The sequence below is a fragment of the Nuphar pumila genome, chromosome 1, assembly GCF_984573655.1.
Source record: "Nuphar pumila chromosome 1, dmNupPumi1.hap1.1, whole genome shotgun sequence".
NCBI classification, from domain to species: domain Eukaryota; kingdom Viridiplantae; phylum Streptophyta; class Magnoliopsida; order Nymphaeales; family Nymphaeaceae; genus Nuphar; species Nuphar pumila.
In genome coordinates, this window is record NC_143249.1 from 1,009,276 (window position 1) to 1,025,285 (window position 16,010).

The following is a 16,010-nucleotide window of genomic DNA, read 5'->3' on the forward strand; positions in this document are numbered from 1 at the left end:
TTGGTAAAATTAAACATTGAAAGCAAGTGCCATCAATAATCATCAACTGATCGGTTTGAACTAATCTTGTTTTACATATACTGGAATTAAGAGACTACATACCAGAATGTATTTTTGCTACCAATTTCATTTACGGAAGCAATTTCTCTTGGAAAGCGAGTTCCAAAAGAGAACATCTAAAACTATAGCGGAGTTGGAAGATTTGGGAGAGATGCCTGACTGCGTGGGTACTTCGCCTGCAAACAATGGGACCCCGGAGATTCTGGCCATGGTGAGAATAGGGTAGACCATGGATGGCCCTCTTCCCCTACTACTGTGTCTGCGAAGAAGTTGTCGGATGTGGTTGGTGGAGAACCGAGAACCTATGCTAACAGGAAAGGCTAGTTGGAAACCAAACGTTGTTTATTGAGCAATGAGATATCAGAATAACCATTGAACATCAATCATAGATACAGATTTACAAAGGAGTATAAGAAGGTTACAACGCATGAATGATTCCCTTGATTGTAGGGATTAAAAAAGATAACAGATCCAAAAACATCACAAATATAAACAACCACAATATTTTTCTATCCTTGACAAGGAGTTGGATCACGTTGAGGTGGCTTCTCATATCTGAATTCTTTATCTTCATAACAACAGATCTGATCCAATGTGAGTTGTTCATTTGGGTCATCTTTAACACTCTCCCTCAAGATGTATCTTTGTGGATTCATTATACCAATCTTGCTAATTAATTGAACTGATCATGTCCCACTGCTTTTGTGAAGATGTCGACCCTTTGACTTTTACTGGGGATGAAACTAGTGCATATGATTCCTTGTTGCAATTTTTCCCTTACAAAATGGCAATCTAGTTCTATATGCTTCGTCCGTTCATGAAAAACGGGATTAGTTGTTATGGGATTGATTATCACAAAATATTTGAGCAGGTTCTTTTTGTGTAATTCTCATATCATGGAGTAAATACTTTATCCATGTGATCTCGCAGGTGCCAGCTGCCAAGGCTCGATTGTAGTTTGTTTCTTGAATTTCTAGAAAATGAGAGATTCTTTGATAAAAGTACAATATTTCATGGTTGATCTTCTAGTGAAAGGACAACTTGCCCAATAAAAGTTCATGTAACAAGACAAATTCAAATTGTTCCAGAATTCAAGTAAGATTCCTTGGCCTGGTGTGGATTTCAAGTATCCTACAAGTTTCATGACTGCCTCCCAATGTGGTTGCCTTGGTTCTTGCATAAGCTGACTCAAATGTGAATTGCATAGGTAATGTTCGATTGTGTTATAGTGAGGTATATGAGTCTTCCAGTGGGATCTTTGATGACCTCACTACTATGATCCTGTTTATGATTTTGTTTCATAGGTATCTCACTAGGCCTGTATCCTAAGAGACCAACATACTTTAATAACTCAAGAGTGTACTTTCTTTGATTCATGAAGATCTCTTTCTTTGATCGAGCCACCTCTATTCTAAGAAAGAACTTCAATTTTCTAAGATCCTTGATGTGAAAACATTTATTCAAGATGTTCTTTAATTTTTGCAACATTGCATCATCATTGCCAGTGATGATAACATCATTGACATAGACAAGAACGAATGTTCGTTTGTCCCCAAATATAAGTGAAAAAGGGAATAATCAGCTAATGATTGTTGAAAATTAGTTTTCTTCAAAGCATTTGAAAATTTTGTGAACCATTGCATTGATGTTTGCTTTAATCAGTATATGGATTGATTCAACCGACATACTCATGTCTCCCCCTCTCACGTGAAACTGGGTGGCAATTTTATGTAACTTTCTGCATCGAGTTTGCCATGAAGGAAGGCATTGTTAACATCCAAAGGATGTAACAACCAGTTGAATTTTGCTGCTACAAATAAAAGGCATTGAATGGTAACAAGTTTAGCAATGAGAGCAAAAGTGTCATGATAATCGAGCCCTTCTTGTTGAGTGTATCATTTGGCCACGAGTCGGGCTTTATATCGTTCAATGATTCCATCATATTTGAACTTGATTTTAAATACCCATTTAGACTCAATAGGTTTTTTTCCCAAAGGCAAATCCACAAGTGTCCAGGTTTTATTTTGCTCAAGATATAGGATCTCATTTGACATAGCCGCTCACCACTTCTCATCTCTCAAGGCTGTCAAATAATCTCTTGGCTCTTGGTGGGAGGAGATAGAAAGAAGAAAGGCTTTATGTTCTTGAAAAAACTGAGAAAATGACAAAGAAGAAATGATGCTGACAACGTGTGGGCATAGAGTGAAGCTAAATCACATTGATAGTCATTCAAATATGTGGTTGAGATCAGGCTTGACTTGAATGCCTAGATTGATCTTGATTTTGGATGAGTTGTGTTTCATAAATATCGATTTTAGGTTGTGGTTCATGAACTTCGATTTCATGTTGGGGCTCATTGATTTCATGAACTGTCTTCCCCTCTTGATGATGATCATGAGATATTTGAAAAGGAGATAATTCTCTATATGTTTCACTCATGATGGGAATAGGTAAAACAAAAAAAATCTTTTGAGGACTGATTTCATATTTGAATGGAAATACTTTCTCATAGAAAATAATAACTTTACTAACAAAAACCTCTTGTTTTTCAAGAGCGAAAACCTTATATTCTTTTTGCCCTAAGAAATAACAAACGAATATACAATTACGAGCACGAGGATCAAATTTGTGCTTGTAGTGAATATTATGTGCAAAACAAATACATCAAAAATCCTTTAAGTGGGAGTATTTTGGTTTGCTTTTGTGCAATACTTCATGAGGTGTTTTGTCTAAACTATTTTTCAAAGATGATGTTGGGATGCGATTTAAAATATATGCAGTTGTGAGAATGCACTCACCCCAAAACTGATTAGGTAAATTTGCTTGAAATAGCAAAGCTTTTGCAATCTCTAGCAAATGCCTATGCTTGCATTCCACCACTCCATTTTTTTGAGATGTGGCAAAACAGCAATGCTGGTGGAAAATGTCATTCTCTTTTAAAAAGGTTTAAACATTATGTGAAAAGAATTTTAACCCGGATCTAATGCTCTTTACTTGGATATCAAAATGGGTCATCCTCTTAATTTGGGATTTAAATCTCATTAGGAAAACCCACGTAGCTCTATTGTAATCATCAACCATGGTAAGAAAATATCAAAGTGCACTAAATCAAAGGGATGATTAGATTGGGTCTTACAAGTGGGAAAGGGTAATCTAGTGTGCTTGGCTAATGGACAGATTTCACATAAACAGTGATTAAAAGAAATTGAATCATAGTTCTAGACAAAAGTTTTAAAAGATCAAAAGAGATGTGGCCCAAACACCAATATCATAAATCAAAATTATTAGACCTATTAGTGAAGATAGTTGCCACCTTATTCTCGTCTAAATCAAGATAATAAAGCGCTTCATGCACTCTACCCACTCTAATCATCCCTATCAAATAAGAGTTATGGATATGACAATAAGAGGGGTAAAATGTCATGATGCAATTCAAATAATTGATGAGTTTGCAAACAGATATCAAATTGAACTTGAATGACAAAACACAAAGGGCATTATCCAATTTTATTTTTGATGTCACATACTTTTTCAATTTAGTGACTGAACTATATGATCCATTTGGAAGTTTAACAAGTTTTATTGATAAATGAGTGTCAATACAAGAAAACATAGAAGGGATGCAACACATATGATCGGTTGCTCCCGTATCAAGAATCCAAAGTTGTGATTGAGTACGAGCGAAATTGACAAAGGGACCTACCACATTAGCGATTGGAGACATTTTACCTAATGGCACAAGAGAGATGAGATGTGTATATTGCTCTATAGTCAGATGCAGTGCAACATTAGGCATCAAGTTTTCTCTTCTTTGAGAAACATTGGCTTTGGGAGGGAGTGACCAATTTTTCTGCAATGATCAAATCTCAAACGTTCCCTAAAGTTCATGTATCTTCCTCGACCTTTTCTTATGAATTGGTTCACACGACCATCAACAGCAGCAACCATGTTCATATCTTTCATGGATCAGTTCACATGCCCATCAACAACAACAACCATGTTCACTTTAAGATTCAGAGCAACTTGAAGTTATCTTTGATGTTCCTCTTGAAGAAGCAGATTGTAAGCCTTGCTTACGGTGGGCTGAGGATTCATGATTAAAAAATGACTTTGAACAATGGCATAGGATTTATTCAACTCCATCAGAAATTGTATAAACTTTTCTTGTTGCTACAATTTTGAAAGTGCTTTGGAAGCATCACTTGTGGAGGAAGGCAAGACGATATAAGTAGCTCGTTTGTCCTAAAGAACCTTCAACTTTGTATAGTAGGTGGCTATCGAATGGTTCTATTAGTGAAGCATCATAATGGCATGCTTGATCTGGAAGATCCGTTGTCGTATTGGATTATGAAAATTATGTTGGAGTCACCCACGTAATGTGGGTGTTACCCACATTAAGGACTCCCAAAAAGGTATCCCTATCGGATAAGCCCCACGATTTTGGAAGGGAACAGTTACGTAACTGTTACCTAATAAGGATTTGCATTATAAAAGGGGTATTCATGAGAAACCCCAATGTGTGTGAAAAAAAAACTAAGGGGAAATCATACGTGATTTCTGTTTTTTTCTAGGATTGGATCCTACTCACCATAGCTGAAGGGCCTGCACTCATTGAGGGTAGCGATCGGTTGGGGAAACGAACATCTCAGAAATGCTCAACCTGTCCATCGTTGACCATTACTGGACAGTCATGGCCGCATCAGGTATGCTATTTTGTCTCCTTTTGTGCAGGCCCCAACAAATTGCACCTTCATTTCATTCCAAACATCCATCGTTGTTTCGTCGAAGATGACACTTTCAGATAACTCTCATGATAGGGAGTTTAATAACCACGAAAGGACCATGTTGTTACACCTTATCCATGCAGCAAATTTGGGTGATGATGCATCTGGTTTGAGCACAGACACATCGATAAAAGTCATCTTGTTTTTGGCCAATAATGCTATCATGACCACTCGACTCCAAGAAGAGTAATTATCACCAATTAAAGGGATCGAGACAAGGATCTAGCCTGGCTTATCGAGTGATGAAGAAAGTATGGATTATCACTTTGTTCTCCATTGCTAGAACTATTGAGTCATATCCACATTTTCATTGGACATGACGATCATTTGGGATGCAAGAGGGAAGGCAAAGATCCAGACGAGATAGGTGAAAAAAGATGGAACTCTAAGAATTATCATTGCACTAATACCATATTGAGCAATGTTATCATAGAATAACTATTGAGAATCGATCATAGATACAGATTTATAAAGGTGTATAAGAAGATTACAACGCATGAATGATTTCCTTGATTGTAGGGATTCAAAAAGAAAACAAATTCAAAAACATAACAAATATAAACAACCACAATATTTTTCTATCCTTTTGATTAAAGCAGTTAGATCACGTTGAGGTGGCTTCCCATATTTGGAATCTTTATCTTCATAACAACAAACTTGATCTCGAGCTGTTCATTTGGATCATCTTCAACATTGTTGATGGCAGTACTCAGATGTTTCTATCTACATCTAAATATGCAAGGATGGTGAAGCCATTGAAATGGTTTCTATTGGCTAGTTTTTCTGACAATGAGAAGTACAAAAGGATGGATTTCAAATTTATCTTTTCAAACTTGTGCAGAATGTGGAGCAACATTGGAGATCTCAAGTTCTCTATAGGTCATGATGGCTTATTCTTGATCCATTTGAAAAAAGAGGAGGATTTTGATTATATCATGAAGGGCAGGATCTGGAAATTAGCAGGAAGAACATTTCTTCTTCAACGATGAAAATCGGGTATGCCATGGAAGATTGAACCCATGAGCTTCATTCCAGTCTGGGTACGACTTTCAGGTCTTCCAGTCGAGCTTTGGAACGAGGAATTTTTCTTAGATATTGTAGAGTGTTTGGGGGCGCATTTGATTGATATTGATGAATGTGCTAAAGCATCTCATCGGGTTTTCTATGCTCGAATATGTGTTGAGTTGCCTCCTAACACCAAGAAGTTGTTTGAGTTTGAAGTGGAAATTGAAAATGATAAGAGTTTTTGTACATCCTTTAGATTATGAAGGTCTAATTTCATTTTGCTCCATATGTGGTTCAACATTTCATCATGATTCTGCTTGTATTAAACATAGAGAAGATTTGCAAGCCAATGATATGTAGACCCACCGTGAGGATGAATGGCAGAAAGTCAAAACTAAAAAGGTTTGTAAGAGAAAAGATCGGGTCAGTGCTATGGACATTGATAAATGCAACAAATTCAAGGTGTTAAAAGTTGCTTATACGATGGTGGAGTGTGAGGATGAAGTGCATTTTTGAGAAAAGGTCTATGTTCTGGTTGAAGGTGATTCTCTACATTTGATGCAAGCTCTATTGTGATTTTGGGGGTTGTGCTCAGGATCATACTAAAATATGATATTGATGCAATTAAAGAATACAAACAATCACAATAAAATCAACAAAAAAGCAAATAATCACAAGATGAGTATTTTACGTGGTTCGACAAAATCGCCTACATCCAGAAAGATAGAGTGCCAAGAGCCTTTATTAATATAATCAATCACCGATATAAGAGAGAATAAAAAAAGTCACAAATAGGAATAATTGCACTTGCTGTTTGATCCACCAAGAAGATCGATGTGTGCATCTAAAGATCTTCTTTGTCACCAAGAGAAACCAGCATCTTCTCTCTCACACTCTTCTCAAAACCCGAGAGAAGCCTCAAAACCCTAGAGAGCACACCCTCTCTTTTCCAAAACCCAAAAGTCAAAACTCAAACCCTAGAGAGCACACCCTCTCTTTTCCGATAGAGAGAGCCCCCCTCTCTTCTTTATTTTTATAATACTATTTACCTTAACACTCAACAAAACCTCAGATGTTTCCTTCTTTGCCTCTCATACCTATCTCATATGGGTTGCCATAAAAGACAAAGAAGAAGAGTCCAAAGAGCACTCTTATGTAGTACATGTGTGTCTCAGTTGGACCCATTCAAACTACAAATCAAACATTCTTCACCTTAGCTTGAATGTTCTTCAACTAACTCTCTTTAAACACCCCCTCTCACTAGGGCTCAAGCAATCTAGCTCATATATGAACCAAATTCAGATCAACCCTGAACTCTGCAATTTTCATAGTTTTACATTTTTCACCTGTATATTCTATGTACGAACCTGTGTATTCAGCTGATAAATTGTTTGTTATTATGTCATCTCATGCACATTACCCATGAGCCTCAATAATCTTTCTTTGAAATTGAATCACCTTATGCAATGGGCTATCTTATGACTAAACCTGAGAAGATCTTGATGAAGAATTATCACCTTTTCTTTTTTTCTCAACTTTCTATTCCACCTGCAACAAAGTCTTTTCATCTTGAACCTTTGTTTTTATTGCCTTCACCATGCTTTTGTGAGCATCGACATCACAACCAATTATGTTCTTTGTGTTCAACCCAAGCAAGCCTTCCTTTTGTACACTGTCTTTCAAAGAAAATATCGCAGCTACTTTAACTATAACATTCCCAATTAGTCAGTATAGGTTTTCAAACCTCTTTCTTTTAATCAATAATCTTGCATACCTTTTAATGACCAAGATTTCATTCTTTGCACTAATGAAACAACCCTTGGAATCCAATGCACTCAAAGAAATTAATTTTTTTTTAATTCTGACACATGTTTGACATCACCAAAGAGTTAAAACCAATCCATAAAACATTCTTATTTTAATTGTACCAACTCCTACAACCTTACAACGGAACCATTATCCATAAGAACAATCTTGTCATTACAAGCAATGTAGGAATCAAACATATCTATGCTATGACACATATGATAAGAACAATCATAATCTAAAATTCATGAATCATAAATAGAATTCATACCTGAAGAGATAACCAGACTTTTTGTATCATCCTTAGAACCGCTTGCAACAACACTTGCTTGATCAATACCTTTGACCTTCATTTTCTTCATATATTCTTTATGTTTTTTGCACTCTATCTTTTCATGACCCGATTTCTTGCAGTAGTAGCACCTCATAATGAACTTGTTATTTCTGTTATAATTCATGTATTGATCATGCTCCATAAACAATTTTTTATTATGATCTGATGCTTTTGACACCAAGCCCTCATTTTGTTGAGTACCAAGGCTAGTCTTTTCAAAATCTCATTAGAAAACAATGATGTTGTTACATCATCAAACTTGATACTCTCTTTTCCGTATAAAAGAGTAGTCTTCAAATTTGCATACCTCAAAAATAAAGATTTTAAAAAAATTAAAGATTTATCATCCTCATCAAGTACCACATGCAATTTCAAGAGCTTGCTCACGATCTTATTGAAGGCATTAAGATGCTCAAACATATTAATATCTTCCTTCATCTTCATATCATAGAGTTGCTTTCAATAGAATTTGTTTGTTAAGGATTTCGTCATATACATACCTTCTAGCTTTTTTCATAGCGCTTCTTGTAAATGTTATTTGAAGCACGTTATACATTATCTCATCCATAAGGCATGATTGAATTGTGTTCGATATTCTAAAATCTAAATTCTCTCAAACCTCAACACTCATAACCGATGTCCCACTGGATGTTGTTTTATCACCAGTTGATGGCACCAGTTTACTCAGCTTATTGAACAATGCCTTGTACAAACCTTATTGAGTCAACATATCCTTAACTTGTCTTTGCCATAATGCAAAGTTTCCTTTGACATCAAATTTCTTCACATCAAACTTAATATTCATTACCCTTGACGTTATATCTTATATTTCCTATGACCAATAGCTCTAACACCACTTGTTATAATTTTGAGGCTCATGCTCAAGATCATACTATGTCAAATATTATATTGATGCAATTAATGAACACAATCACAATAAAACCAACAAAGAAGCAATAATCACAAGATAAGAAGATTTTACGTGGTTTTGACAAAACCACCTATATCTATCGAGATAATACCGAGAGCCTTTATTAATATAATCAATTACTGATACAAGATAGAATAAATAAAGCCAAAAAAATTTGCAACTCACCAAAAAGATCAATGTGTGCAACCCAAAATCTTCGTCTTTGTAACAAAGAAAACCAACACATTCTCTCTCACACTTCACTAAAAATCTAAGAGAAGTATCAAAACCCTAGAGTTTACACCACTGTCTCTCTCTCTCAAACCTTCCCAAAACCCAAGCCCTAAGGTGAATAGAGAGATCCCCTATTTTCCTTCTTTATTTTTATAATACTATTTATCTTAACAATCAGAAAACCTCGTACGTTTCCTTCTTTGGCTCTCATACCTATCTCATATGGGATACCATAAAAGACAAAGAAGAAGAGTTAAAAGAGGACTCTTATGTGGCCAGGTCCCACTTGGACCCATTCAACCCACAAATAAACTACCACAATGTAGTTAATTGTGGTAATTTACCACATATGTCGATAGTTATAGTAAATTCTAAAGAGGGAGGAGATTTAGTTTCCAAAATGGATGGGCTACATGAGGTTACCTTAAGGACTACTTGACGATGAGGAAACTTCCATGCAGGACGGGTTGAGCTGTTTGAACCAATCCAGAGAGGCAGATTCACCAGATGAATCGGATCAGATCCAGATTCATGCTAGTAGGAGTTCCTCAAGACTTAATCCAGTGAAAGGCTCCCATCGTGGATCCAAACTGGGTAGGTAAAGAAAGCTTACCCAGTCAAACGTTGGCAAGTTGGTGATGGCACTTTAGCATAAGCTGCAGGATGCTAATGGAGATACTCCTGAATCAACGACAAGAGGTGAACAGCCTGATGCGCTTGCTTTACTCCCTATGAACTAAAGACCAGTTAAGGAACGTCATATCATGGAGGTATCGGCTTTGGCCACTTCGGACAACACACCTTGACCTCGATCATTGACTGAGCATGACATTCTGTTGCATGCTAAGAGTCTCACTTCCCACTTCTGCAGTACCATGAAGACACTAGCTTGGAATATCAGGGGACTTGATAGATCATGGGAGATTCTTCGTCAGATCAAACGTTGTAAGTCTGATGTTAGTTTTCACATTGAAACTAAGATTTCAAGTTCTGCTATGGCAAAGATTATGAATTGCTTTGGAGAATTTGATTTCATTGGCAATTTTGATTGCTGGCCTATCTATGTATTTGGGATCCGACTAAGGTGCAGGTGGAATTAGCTCAAGGTTGTGAAAGGCGGGTCTACTTATCTTGTTTGTGAAGTACCATGGAAATGGGAAGTTGTATCAAGAGCAAATAGAATTTTGGAAGGTCGAGGTGATCACTTGATGACAGGTGATATGGAAAACAGCTTATTCAGGTTTGATCAGATTCAATATGAGCGGGGTAGCTAAGGAAAAAAAATTATGTTCAGAGATGCTTGGCCAGGTTGGAACCATATCAGCACATGAAGATTTGTAAAGATAAAAATGGTGGTTGGTAGGAGCTGTCAGTGCACGTCTCCTTGTAGTGGGACGTTGCAGGTTCAAAACCCAGTGGTACGTTTAATAACTGGTGGGGTTCTGCCTAACCCCATCTTGCCTTTCAAAAAAAAAAGATTTGTAAAGATAAACCTCCTCCCACTTCAAGTTATTGTCTAAGTTATTTTTTAAAATGTAACTGGTAGGGGTATGCCTAACCCCAGCTTGCCAATCAAAAATAATAATAATAAATTTTTTTGTGATAAAATTTTGGTACATTTGTGAGACATCTATTTTTAAAATCTTAATTAAAAAGCCTACTTGCACATCACAATCACATGATCAAAAACTTGTTTTCCACTAAGAAATATATGTAGATCACATATGGTTGGATAAAAAAACTGTAAAATATAAAATTTTATGGTTTCTGACCGGTGCACCCTATATATATATATATATATATATATATATATATATATATATATATATATATATATATATATATATAGAGAGAGAGAGAGAGAGAGAGAGAGAGAGAGAGAGAGAGAGAGAGATGCACACACTAAATGTGGCTTAGTTGCAGCTCAACGATGTTATTTAACTTATTTAGTGATTTTATAAGTATTGTGTCATTCTGTATATAGTTTTTTGTGTGTAAATGAACAATCCATTATTTCTAAAAAATCAATAGTTATTAAAACCTAGCCGAATCACTGAGTTGACTGGACGGAGTAACGCGTCACATATAAATGGACAAGCTGATTCCCAAATGACAGTTTTCAAACCATGGATTTAAAAAACTGGAAGATAAACTAATTAATATTTCACAGCTAGGAAAACCGCCTAAAATCAAGTTATAGTCCTAAGTGATCAAGCTTCATTACCTATATCCTATTTCGGTATCGATCTAAATGATACCAGGTTAGTAATACATCTCTGATCTATTTATCGATTTATCATGGTCTGCTCTTACAGTGTCGCGGACCACCGTGGTTGAATGTGCAACATTGTTACATAGGTCCAAGCAAACTTCCATGACTGAATTCTCACACCCCACGACCAACACCTTTTGGTTGTGTAAGCCGCTCTTATACTGGCATGCATGAACGACACTGCATCTGAATTATTACATCCCGGGGATGTTGGGAACCAGTGGCTCAGCATTCTCACCAGTGGCAACCACCAGTCATTGGCTTACAAACTCCCACCCGGTGGCTGTCTTTAGCCTCAAAAACCCGGCGCTTGTGTCGAACTCCACAGATATAGCATCCTCTCCAAATCTTGGACTGTGCAGAGGATGGTAATGTGAACAAAGGAACTACTATCTTTGATGAATCAATCGTTCTGAATCATAGTGCATCATTTTCTGGGCCATTCTAATGTCTCAGTCGTACCCACCCATCAATCATCCTCTCTTTCTCTCTGAAAAACAAATTCCAACCAATCGAAATATTTTCCCCAAAAGGGGTTGGCGTAGTGGATCTGGCCTTGGCTATCATACGCGTGGTCAAGGTTTGAATCCTGGGCATCACCCCCACAAGCCAACGCCCAGCATAGGACCTGGGGGCAAGGGTCCTAGCCCACAGAGTCACCCACCCCCCGCAATCGATCCTTTGATCTACATGTTACCAGCCTGTAACTAAAGAAAAAAAACACCAATCGAAATATTCAGTTACCAAGATCCAATAATAAATGAACTCGTTTTCCATGCCCCACTTTAAAGAGGATCACGTAAGCACCCTCATCAAGACCATCAGTTCATGAGATCAGCGGCCGACCCAGTAACATGTAGACATTAATGCAATCAATGAAATCAACGGTTGTCAATCTCACAGAAACCACAGGTTAATCTGGACATCAGTTTTGAGGAGGGATTTAGGAAAAATTAAACAAAAAAAAATCCAACAGTTGTAATAGTTTCTCCTCTTAAAATTGTACGTAGAACAGCCTTGGCCTCCTATGTAGTGACATTAGCAAAAATTGGACGAGACGCATCTTCCAATTAAGGGCTCCTCAGATCACAACCGGAACTCTAAAATATACAGTGCATTTACGCATGTTTTTCAGCAGAGCTACCTGACATCAGGCCACTTCTCCAAAGATTACATCTGCTAACACTGAAGGGTCCCTCAACATGTGCTTGAGTCCTTTGCTGTTTTCAAGCAGATCTAGCAGAAGCAGCAGGTGGTGGCGGCGGTGGTGGTGCATTTGGTGGGGGTGGGGGTGGCATCGTCATCTGAGGAGGCAATGGCCTACCAGCAACCTGTGGTGGTGGCATAGGCCACCATACAGGAGGTGGCCCAGCTCCTAATGGTGGCTGTGGTCTGGGCATCATTCCCTGAGGTGGTGGTGGCATATTGGGTGGGGAAGGTCTTGCTGGGGGCCTGAACTGCAGTGGAGGTGGCATCATTCCAGGTGGTGGCATTGCTTGGCCTTGATGTGGGACCTGACCTGGCCAAGCTGGTGCACCTGATAAATGAATAGGTGGCGGGAAAGGTCCACCTTGTGGTGGTGGTGGTGGGCGAATAGCTGGTATTTGCCCAACTGGGACTGGACCATTGACATAGGGTCGAGGCGGGATAGCAGCATTTATGGTGCCATTGACTTGACCGCTACTTGGAAGCGTGGGGGGTCCACTTGCAAATAAGGTGTGTGGTCTGTTCCTCTGAGAAGCAGGGTTGCTCGCAGCAAGTATTCTCTCTGCATTTTGATAATACATAAGACTCCAGGCATCAAAAAAGGGTGCCCAGGACAACACATCACTGGTTCTCTTCCCAACAACTTAAAAGATGAGCATAAAACAATATAGCAAAGAAGAATGCAATAAGAAAACTCGGCCAGCTTACCTGCAGGGGTGCCATGGCGCTCTCCTTTGGTGTCTTTCTTGTATGCATATGACACAGTTATTTGACGGTTGCAGAGATACTGACCGTTCATTGCCTACAAAAAGAAACAACTTTGGAAATGGATGAGAGAAAAGGACTGATTAAGTTGATTAAAAGTGTATGCAACAGATAACACAAGGTTCACATGCAACGGATTAACACAAGGTTCACATGCTCAGGTATCGGTCAGCAGAGCCTAAATGGAAACAAGTTCCATGAAGAATGTCAAAAAATGAAAATGCATAAACATGAGATGTCACTGACAACAAGAAAGGACTTACTAGAGAAACCAAGCAATAGCAGATTTGAGTTCAATCAAGAAACTAGTTACTCAGAAACTCATCAATAATTTCTGAAGTACAAGTACATACAAAAAGTTAATTTAAAGAAACGAACCAAGAAGCAACATCCATGGAAATCCACAAGTACTAAACAACATCATGTTCAATAATGATTCTTTATCATGCTAGAATTTGGATAACTCCGGATTATATACAATAAGCATCATGGTCGGCTAATGGCTATAGATAACAGTACAGAAATTCGCTTCTTTTCACTTTTTCAGAAGATGTCTTGGCAAAAGATGAAGATTGTATAGATCAAATCTGACTAAATTAATTTAAAGAAAAGAACAAAGTAGCATATAGGAAACAAGATGAATGCAACACAGGACATTACATACTATTCTTTATTATCATAATACTTTAAATATTTCCATCCTTTCTGCATGTTTATATAGGTGAAGACATTATATATCATGGGATTTATCATATACACTAGAAGAAAGAACTAGACTTTGTGCATCTACATATAGCTGGTTTTGACAGGAACATTTTACTTATATACTCAAATCATATTTCAAGGCATTTTAAAAAATAAAGTGGCTATTTTCAATCCTCTTAATCTTGAGGTGGTTTACATTGTAAGGCCCAAGCATTTTCTTGGATGGCCATCCAAGCAAACCAAACATTTTTATGAAGATGAAAGAGAATTTCATGTTGGCTTAGCAGCGAGTGAACAAGCTTGAAACTTGCTTATGTTGCATTTCATGGCAATTTGTAGACTTTGCAGAATGGATGATCACTTCTTACCATGATGGGCTTGAACAAAAACAGAATGGGAAATTTTCAAAAAATACACAAGCTTTTTCATGGTTAATTAACTAATTTATGTCTGTCAAAGTTGCCACTAAATGTGTGCTGTAATTATCAAAACTTAGGTGTGTTTATATTATCACCAAAACTTAGGTGTGTTTATATTATCACCAAAACTTTAGGTGTCTTTCTGAAAAATCTTTCTGGAAAAGTTTGTTGTCGTGGGGATAAATCAGTAACTTTCACATATTAACTCAGCTTGGGTTAATGATAACCCAAGTTAAATTGACAGCAACGTGTTTTTAATTGACAGCTGCATAAATTTGCACATGTTTGTAACAATATAAAAAACTTAGGTGTCTTTTATTATCACAAAAACTTTAGGTGTTTTTGAAAATTTCCCAAATAAAATCTGTGCAGATTGTTCCCTTCTATGCATGGCCATGGGTGAGCTTAGCTCCATCCAGCTCATGAAGCTTGAGCTATTACTTAGGCTTCGCTTGGATGAGCTCAAGCAGATTTTGCATTAAAGCAAAAAATTTCATTTAAGGTGGAGCATGATTTGGTGTCTCAAGCACACAACAAAAAATGGTATACCATATGAGTTTCCCAAAACCAAGAGGTTGGGTATTATGCCGTTTGACTTTATGCAAAAACACATCATTATAATAGAAGAATCTGCAATTCCTTGTTCCTGAAACAGCTTCCAAACTCTACTTTCAGTTCCAGCTATTCTATGACTTAGTTTCATGCTTCAAAAGGATAGTTCCTTTCAAACAAGCCTATCATGCAAATGCATAATTTCTGAAGAAATGAAGCATGTTTATAAACATCCATTCAAATTTCATTTATTTATTTAGATTTGCATTTAAGGTAAATATTTAGCGGCCGTCCATATGGCCAGGCCTAGATAAATCAAGTTTAAATTAATATTTTTATGACAAATAAATAGATGACATACAAATATTTATTTAAAACACATTATACCTTATTTTTAAAATACAGTATGTCCAAGAGACGGGCTTTAATAATGAAAATTAAACATAAAATCATATGTAAAGAAAAGCTACATATATAGGGTTTATCTAACATTAAACTAGTTGTATTTAACATTAAATGGATTCAATCTTATTAAAATGACTAAAATACCCTTCAAAGAATGGCATTTTTTAAAATTCATGGTTTCTTTTTAAGGTCAAAAAGGAAATTTAGATAGATTCATAAAGTTAGTTTTTTGGAAAAGGTGTTTGACTTTTCATTTTCCTCTAAGTTCAAAAGACCTATAAAGCCCAAAAAAGTAACCATGCATTTTCAAAAAATGCCATTCTTTTAAGGGTAATTTAGTCTTTTTAATATGGTTGAACCTAGCTAATGTTAAACTAGTCTGATGTTAGATAAACCCATATATATAATTGGCATGCATAGAATACATTCATGCATCAATTACTAAAATTTCAAGATATTCATCCAAATATAGATGTAATCTAAAGTTGCTCATGATGCTGAAAAAAAAATAGTTAACTCCACGTGCAATATAATTTGATAGAAACCACAAAAA

The 16,010-nt window shown here is 36.8% G+C and overlaps 1 protein-coding gene across 1 annotated transcript in view; it reads right to left on the reverse strand.

Annotated features, from left to right (window-relative positions):
- Positions 1–12,154: 12,154 nt before the first annotated feature.
- Positions 12,155–16,010, reverse strand: part of EMB2444 (RNA-binding (RRM/RBD/RNP motifs) family protein) — a 46,311-nt gene continuing 42,455 nt past the window's right edge. The window contains exons 8-9 of the mRNA XM_090008124.1: positions 13,320–13,413; positions 12,155–13,173 (exon numbers count right to left, since the gene is read on the reverse strand). Of these exons, the coding sequence (XP_089864250.1) occupies positions 12,632–13,173; positions 13,320–13,413 (636 nt within the window). The 3' untranslated portion in view covers positions 12,155–12,631. The remainder of the gene's footprint in view (positions 13,174–13,319; positions 13,414–16,010) is intronic.